At 58.8% G+C, this 8,094-nt stretch overlaps 1 protein-coding gene across 1 annotated transcript in view; it reads left to right on the plus strand.

The window, feature by feature from the left end:
* LOC121346122 (sarcoplasmic/endoplasmic reticulum calcium ATPase 1-like) overlaps nt 1-7,703 on the plus strand; it is a 12,373-nt gene extending 4,670 nt beyond the window's left edge. The window contains exons 3-7 of the mRNA XM_041423609.1: nt 1,426-1,606; nt 2,214-2,347; nt 3,414-3,531; nt 5,707-5,824; nt 7,630-7,703. Of these exons, the coding sequence (XP_041279543.1) occupies nt 1,426-1,606; nt 2,214-2,347; nt 3,414-3,531; nt 5,707-5,824; nt 7,630-7,634 (556 nt within the window). The 3' untranslated portion in view covers nt 7,635-7,703. The remainder of the gene's footprint in view (nt 1-1,425; nt 1,607-2,213; nt 2,348-3,413; nt 3,532-5,706; nt 5,825-7,629) is intronic.
* The last annotated feature ends 391 nt before the right edge of the window (nt 7,704-8,094 follow it).

An 8,094-nucleotide genomic window follows, 5' to 3' on the forward strand; every position in this document is an offset into this window, starting at 1 on the left:
TGGGTCACCTGGTGGTCAGTTCGTGGTCAGTTGGGTCATCTGGGTCACCTGGTGGTCATTTGGGTCACCTGGGTCACCTGGTGGTCAGCTCGTGGTCAGTTGGGTCACCTGGTGGTCAGTTCGTGGTCACCTGGGTCATCTGGGTCACCTGGTGGTCAGTTCATGGACATCTGGGTCACCTGGTGGTCAGTTCGTGGTCACCTTGGTCACCTTGGTCATTTGGGGCTGGCTCGTGGTCAGTTGGGTCACCTGGGTCACCTGGTGGTCAGTTCATGGTCAGTTCATGGTCAGTTGGGTCACCTGGTGGTCAGTTCATGGTCATTTGGGTCACCTGGGGCACCTGGTGATCAGTTTGTGATCACCTTGGTCATTTGTGGTTGGCTCATGGTCAGTTGGCTCACCTGGTGGTCAGTTCATGGTCAGTTTGTGGTCACCTGAGTCACCTTGGTCATTTGGGGTTGGCTCATGGTCAGTTGAGTCACCTTGGTCACCTGGTGGTCAGTTCATGGTTAGTTGGGTCACCTGGGTCACCTGGCAGTCAGTTCATGGTCACCTTGGTCACCTTGGTCATTTGGGGTTGGCTCATGGTCAGTTGGGTCACCTGATGGTCAGTTCATGGTCAGTTGGGTCATCTAGGTCACCTAGGGTCAGCTCCTGGTCACCTGGTGGGCAGTTCATGGTCAGTTGGGTCACCTGGGTCACCTGGTGGTCAGTTCGTGGTCACCTGGGTCACCTGGGTCACCTGGTGGTCAGTTCATGGTCAGTTCATGGTCACCTGGGTCACCTGGTGGTCAGTTCATGGTCATTTGGGTCACCTTGGTCACCTGGTGGTCAGTTCATGGTCATTTGGGTCACCTTGGTCACCTGGTGGTCAGCTCGTGGTCACTCGAGGTCAGGAAGGGGCATCAGTGGAGAGCGTTGTTTGAGGGAGCTTCAAAAAATGACGTGGAGACCCCAAAAAACACCTGGAGACCCCAAAAGAACCACCTGGAGATTTCTGTGGAGAAGGTTCCTTGAGGAACCTCTGGGAACCGCCTGGGAAACCCCAAAAAAAACACCCTGAGATCCCAAAAAAACACACGGAAACACCAAAAACCGCCTGGAGACCCCAAAAAAACCATCTGGAAACCCCCCAAAAAACACCTGGAGACCCCAAAAAAACCACCTGGAAACCTCAAAAAATCACCTTGAGACCCCCTTGGAGAAGGTTCCTTGAGGAACCATCTGGAAAATCCCCAAAAACCACCTGGAAACCCCAAAAACCACCTGGAGATCCCAAAAAAGCCACCTGGAAACCCCAAAAAAAACACCCAGAGACCCCCAAAAACCACCTGGAGACCCCAAAAAAACCACCTGGAAACCCCAAAAAAACCACCTGGAGACCCCAAAAAAACCACCTGGAAACCCCAAAAAAACCACCTGGAGACCCCAAAAAATCCACCTGGAGACCCCCGGGGTGGCCCCTTGGAGACCCCCAGGTTGTCCCCAGGTTGTCCCCAACCCCCGTTTGTCCCCCCCAGGCTACGTCGGGGCCGCCACGGTGGGAGCGGCCGCCTGGTGGTTCCTCTTCGCCGAGGATGGACCCAACGTCACCTACCACCAGCTGGTGAGTCCCCAAGGTGTCCCCCTGGAAACCCCAAAAAAAACCACCTGGAAACCCCAAAAAAACACCTAGAGACCCCAAAAAACCACCTGGAAACCCCAAAAAAACCACCTGGAGACCCCAAAAAAACCACCTGGAGACCCCAAAAAGTCACCTGGAGACCCCCAAAAAACTACCTGGAAACCCCAAAAAATCCACCTGGAGACCCCCGGGGTGGCCCCTTGGAGACCCCCAGGTTGTCCCCAGGTTGTCCCCAACCCCCGTTTGTCCCCCCCAGGCTACGTCGGGGCCGCCACGGTGGGAGCGGCCGCCTGGTGGTTCCTCTTCGCCGAGGATGGACCCAACGTCACCTACCACCAGCTGGTGAGTCCCCAAGGTGTCCCCAAGGTGTCCCCGAGGTGTCCCCAAGGTGTCCCCAAGGTGTCCCCACCCTGTGACCACCCCCAGCCCCAATTCAGGTCCATCATGGAGGTCCCACCACCACCAAGAAGGTTCCTCATGGTGTCCCCCAGCTCCCAAATGTCCCTTCCTGGATGTCCCCAAGGTGTCCCCAAGGTGTCCCCGAGCTGGTGACCCTGAGGTGACTCCGATGTCCCCAATGTCCCCCCAGACCCACTTCATGCAGTGCTCGGAGCACAACGTGGAGTTCGAGGGGCTGGACTGCGACATCTTCGAGTCGCCGGTGCCGATGACGATGGCGCTGTCGGTGCTGGTGACCATCGAGATGTGCAACGCCCTCAACAGGTGAGGGACGTGTGGCCGTGGTCATTGTCACCGTGGTCATTGTCACCGTGGTCACCTTGGTCATTGTCACTGTGGTCATTGTCACCATGGTCATTGTCATGGTCATTGTCATGGTCATCATGGTGACCATGGAGATGCCCAACGCCCTCAACAGGTGAGGGACGCGTGGCCATGGTCATTGTCACGGTGGTCATTGTCACCATGGTCACCTTGGTCATTGTCACTGTGGTCATTGTCACCATGGTCATTGTCATGGTCATTGTCATGGTCATCATGGTCATGGTCATGGTCATCATGGTGACCATCGAGATGTGCAATGCCCTCAACAGGTGAGGCACATGTCGCCATGGTCATTGTCACCGTGGTCATCTTGGTCATTGTCACCTTGGTCATTGTCATGGTTGTGGTCCTGGTCATCGTCATTGTCATGGTCATGGTCATCATGGTGACCATGGAGATGTCCAACGCCCTCAACAGGTGAGGGATATGTCGCCATGGTCATTGTCACCGTGTCGCCTTGGTCATTGTCACCTTGGTCATTGTCATGGTTGTGGTCCTGGTCATCGTCATTGTCATGGTCATGGTCATGGTCATCATGGTGACCATGGAGATGTCCAACGCCCTCAACAGGTGAGGGACATGTCACCGTGGTCATTGTCACCGTGGTCATTGTCACTGTGGCCACCTTGGTCATTGTCACCTTGGTCATTGTCATGGTCGTGGTCCTGGTTGTTGTCATGGTCATGGTCATGGTCATCATGGTGACCATGGAGATGTCCAGCGCCCTCAACAGGTGAGGGACATTGTCACCTTTGTCATTGTCACCTTGGTCATTGTCACCATGGTCATTGTCACCTTTGGCATGGTCATCGTGGTCATCATGGTCATGGTCACCATGGTGACCATGGAGACGTCCAACGCCCTCGACAGATGACAACATTGTCACCATTGTCACCATCACTGTGCCCCCAATCTCTGGTGACCCCCTCAATGTCCCTGATGTCCCCATGACCCCCTGGTCACCCCGACGTCCCCATGGTCACCCCGATGTCCCCGATGTCCCCAGCCTGTCCGAGAACCAGTCGCTGGCCCGGATGCCGCCGTGGGTGAACATCTGGCTGATGGGCTCCATCTGCCTCTCCATGTCCCTGCACTTCGTCATCCTCTACATCGACCCCCTGCCCGTAAGGGGACACCGCGGGGGTGGCCTTGGGGACGTCGGGGTGGTGGTCGTGGGCTTGGTGGTCATTGGGGACATTGGGGTGGTGGTCATTGGGTGGTGGCCTTGGGGACATCAAGATGGTGGTCATGGGGTTGGTGGCCATTGGGTGGTGGCCTTGGGGATGCTGGGTTGGTGGTCAAGGGGTTGGTGGCCATTGGGTTGGTGGCCTTGGGGTCATCAAGATGGTGGTCATGGGGTTGGTGGCCATTGGGTGGTGGCCTTGGGGATGCTGGGTTGATGGTCATTGGGTGGTGGCCTTGGGGACATTGGGGTGGTGGTCATGGGGTTGGTGGTCATAGGGCTGGTGGCCTTGGGGATATCAAGATGGTGGTCATGGTGTTGGTGGCCATTGGGGTGGTGGTCATGGGGTTGGTGGCCATTGGGTTGGTGGCCTTGGGGACATCAAGATGGTGGTCATGGGGTTGGTGGCCATTGGGTGGTGGCCTTGGGGATGCTGGGTTGATGGTCATTGGGTGGTGGCCTTGGGGACATTGGGGTGGTGGTCATGGGGTTGGTGGTCATAGGGCTGGTGGTCATTGGGGTGGTGGCCTTGGGGACATTGGGGTGGTGGTCATGGGGGTGGTGGCCATTGGGTGGTGGCCATTGGGTGGTGGTCATTGGGGTGGTGGCCTTGGGGACATTGGGGTGGTGGTCATGGGCTTGGTGTTCATTGGGTGGTAGTCACTGGGTAGTGGCCTTGGGGACATCAAGATGGTGGTCATGGGGTTGGTGGCCATTGGGTTGGTGGCCATTGAGCTGGTGGCCTCGGGGACATTGAGTTGGTGGTCATCAAGCTGGTGGTCATTGGGTTGGTGGCCTCAGGGACGTTGGGTTGGTGGTCAGTGGCTTGGTGATCATCAAGCTGGTGGTCATCAGGGTCGTGGCCATCAAGATGGTGGCCTTGAGGACATTGGGGTGGTGGTCATTGGGTTGGGGGTCATCAAGCTGGTGGTCATCAGGGTCGGGGCCATCAAGATGGTGGCCTTGAGGGCATTGGGGTGGTGGTCATTGGGTTGGGGGTCATCAAGCTGGTGGTCATTGGGTGGTGGCCTTGGGGACATTGAGTTGGTGGCCATCAAGCTAGCGGCCATCACCTTGGTGGCCTTGGGGACATCAGACTGATGACCACCAACATGGCCACCGTTGACCTTGAGTGACCGCTGGGTTCGATGACCACTGGTTGAGTTCGATGACCACAGGTGGGCTCTGCTGACCACGGCCGGGCTCTGGTGGCCGCAGGGGTCACTTTGGTGGCCACGGCCCCCGTGTCGACCACGAGCATTGACCTTGGCCTTGATGACCCCCGGCTTGAGTGACCGCTGGGTTCGATGCCCACTGGCTTGAGTGACCGCTGGGGTCAATGATCACTGGCTTGAGTGACCGCTGGGGTCAATGATCACTGGCTTGAGTGACCGCTGGGGTCAATGATCACTGGCTTGAGTGACCGCTGGGGTCAATGATCACTGGCTTGAGTGACCGCTGGGGTCAATGATCACTGGCTTGAGTGACCGCTGGGGTCAATGATCACTGGCTTGAGTGACCGCTGGGGTCAATGATCACTGGCTTGAGTGACCGCTGGGGTCAATGATCACTGGCTTGAGTGACCGCTGGGGTCAATGATCACTGGCTTGAGTGACCGCTGGGGTCAATGATCACTGGCTTGAGTGACCGCTGGGGTCAATGATCACTGGCTTGAGTGACCGCTGGGGTCAATGATCACTGGCTTGAGTGACCGCTGGGGTCAATGATCACTGGCTTGAGTGACCGCTGGGGTCAATGATCACTGGCTTGAGTGACCGCTGGGGTCAATGATCACTGGCTTGAGTGACCGCTGGGGTCAATGATCACTGGCTTGAGTGACCGCTGGGGTCAATGATCACTGGCTTGAGTGACCGCTGGGGTCAATGATCACTGGCTTGAGTGACCGCTGGGGTCAATGATCACTGGCTTGAGTGACCGCTGGGGTCAATGATCACTGGCTTGAGTGACCGCTGGGGTCAATGATCACTGGCTTGAGTGACCGCTGGGTTCGATGACCACGGGCGGGCTCTGCTGACCACGGGTGGGCTCTGGTGGCCCCGGCGGTGGCCCTGGTGGCCCGTGAGGAGGTCCCAGCCGTGTCCCCCGATGTCCCCAGATGATCTTCAAGCTGACGCCGCTGTCGCTGACCCATTGGCTGATGGTCATCAAGATCTCCTTCCCGGTCATCCTGCTGGACGAGGCCCTCAAGTTCATCGCCAGGAACTACCTGGAGGGTGAGGAGGTGGCCCCACCCCACCGGGGTGTCCCCGTGTCCCCCCCCGACCCCCCTCGGGGTTGTCCCCACCCTCTGTGGTCACCTCCATCGTGTCCAGGTGACCTTGGCCATCTCCACTGTCCCCTGGTCACCTTCATGGTCCTTGGTCACCTCCATGGTCACCCCCTGGTCACCTTCATGGTCACCTCGCTGTCCCCTTGACCATCTCATGGTCACCTCCTGGTCACCCCCTGGTCATCTCCATGGTCACCTCTGTGGTCACCTCCTTGTCCCCTTGACCATCTCTAGGTGACCATGGTCACTCCCTGTCCCCTTGACCATCTCCTGGTCACTCTGTGGTCACCTTGTGGTCACCTCCATGGTCACTCCATGGTCCATGGTCCCTTCCCTGTCCCCTCAGCCATCTCCTGGTCACTCCATGGTCACTCCCTGTCCCCTTGGCCATCTCTGTGTCCCCCTGGTCACTCCCTGTCCCCTCCTTGTCCCCGTGGTCACTCCCTGGTCACTCCCTGGCCACTCCATGGTCACTCCCTGTCCCCTCCCTGTCCCCGTGGTCACTCCCTGGTCACTCCCTGGCCACTCCATGGTCACTCCCTGTCCCCTCCCTGTCCCCGTGGTCACTCCCTGGTCACTCCCTGGCCACTCCATGGTCACTCCCTGTCCCCTCCCTGTCCCCGTGGTCACTCCCTGGTCACTCCCTGGCCACTCCATGGTCACTCCCTGTCCCCTCCCTGTCCCCGTGGTCACTCCCTGGTCACTCCCTGGCCACTCCATGGTCACTCCCTGTCCCCTCCCTGTCCCCGTGGTCACTCCCTGGTCACTCCCTGGCCACTCCATGGTCACTCCCTGTCCCCTCCCTGTCCCCGTGGTCACTCCCTGGTCACTCCCTGGCCACTCCATGGTCACTCCCTGTCCCCTCCCTGTCCCCGTGGTCACTCCCTGGTCACTCCCTGGCCACTCCATGGTCACTCCCTGTCCCCTCCCTGTCCCCGTGGTCACTCCCTGGTCACTCCCTGGCCACTCCATGGTCACTCCCTGTCCCCTCCCTGTCCCCGTGGTCACTCCCTGGTCACTCCCTGGCCACTCCATGGTCACTCCCTGTCCCCTCCCTGTCCCCGTGGTCACTCCCTGGTCACTCCCTGGCCACTCCATGGTCACTCCCTGTCCCCTCCCTGTCCCCGTGGTCACTCCCTGGTCACTCCCTGGCCACTCCATGGTCACTCCCTGTCCCCTCCCTGTCCCCGTGGTCACTCCCTGGTCACTCCCTGGCCACTCCATGGTCACTCCCTGTCCCCTCCCTGTCCCCGTGGTCACTCCCTGGTCACTCCCTGGCCACTCCATGGTCACTCCCTGTCCCCTCCCTGTCCCCGTGGTCACTCCCTGGTCACTCCCTGGCCACTCCATGGTCACTCCCTGTCCCCTCCCTGTCCCCGTGGTCACTCCCTGGTCACTCCCTGGCCACTCCATGGTCACTCCCTGTCCCCTCCCTGTCCCCGTGGTCACTCCCTGGTCACTCCCTGGCCACTCCATGGTCACTCCCTGTCCCCTCCCTGTCCCCGTGGTCACTCCCTGGTCACTCCCTGGCCACTCCATGGTCACTCCCTGTCCCCTCCCTGTCCCCGTGGTCACTCCATGGTCACTCCATGGTCCATGGTCCCCTCCCTGTCCCCTCGGCCATCTCCTGGTCACTCCATGGTCATTTCCATGGTCTGTGGTCACTCCATGGTCACTCCCTGTCCCCCTGACCATCCCTGTGTCCCCTTGGTCACTCCATGGTCATCATCTCCATCTTCTCGTTCCCAGCGTGACCCGGCCGGGCCCGGCACCGCCCCAGGTACCAGGGACAGCGCGGTGTCACCGTCATCATCGTCATTGTCACCTCATTGTCACCTCCGTGTCACCTCATTGTCACCGTGACGTCACCGTCCTCATTGTCATCGTCACCTCATTGTCACCTCCGTGTCACCTCATTGTCATCGTCACCTCTGTGTCATTGTCACCTCCATGTCACCTCATTGTCATTGTCACCTCCGTGTCACCTCATTGTCACCTCATTGTCATCGTCATTGTCACCTCATTGTCATTGTCATTGTCACTGCGGTGTCACTGTCATCATCGTCACCTCATTGTCACCTCTGTCATTGTCACCTCATCGTCATTGTCATTGTCATTGTCACCGCGGTGTCACCATCATCATTGTCATCGTCACCTCCGTGTCACTGTCACCTCCATGTCACCTCATTGTCACCTCATTGTCACCTCCGTGTC

This window comes from Onychostruthus taczanowskii, unplaced genomic scaffold, assembly GCF_017590055.1.
Source record: "Onychostruthus taczanowskii isolate IOZ18803 unplaced genomic scaffold, ASM1759005v1 scaffold795, whole genome shotgun sequence".
In the NCBI taxonomy this organism is placed as follows: Eukaryota; Metazoa; Chordata; class Aves; order Passeriformes; family Passeridae; genus Onychostruthus; species Onychostruthus taczanowskii.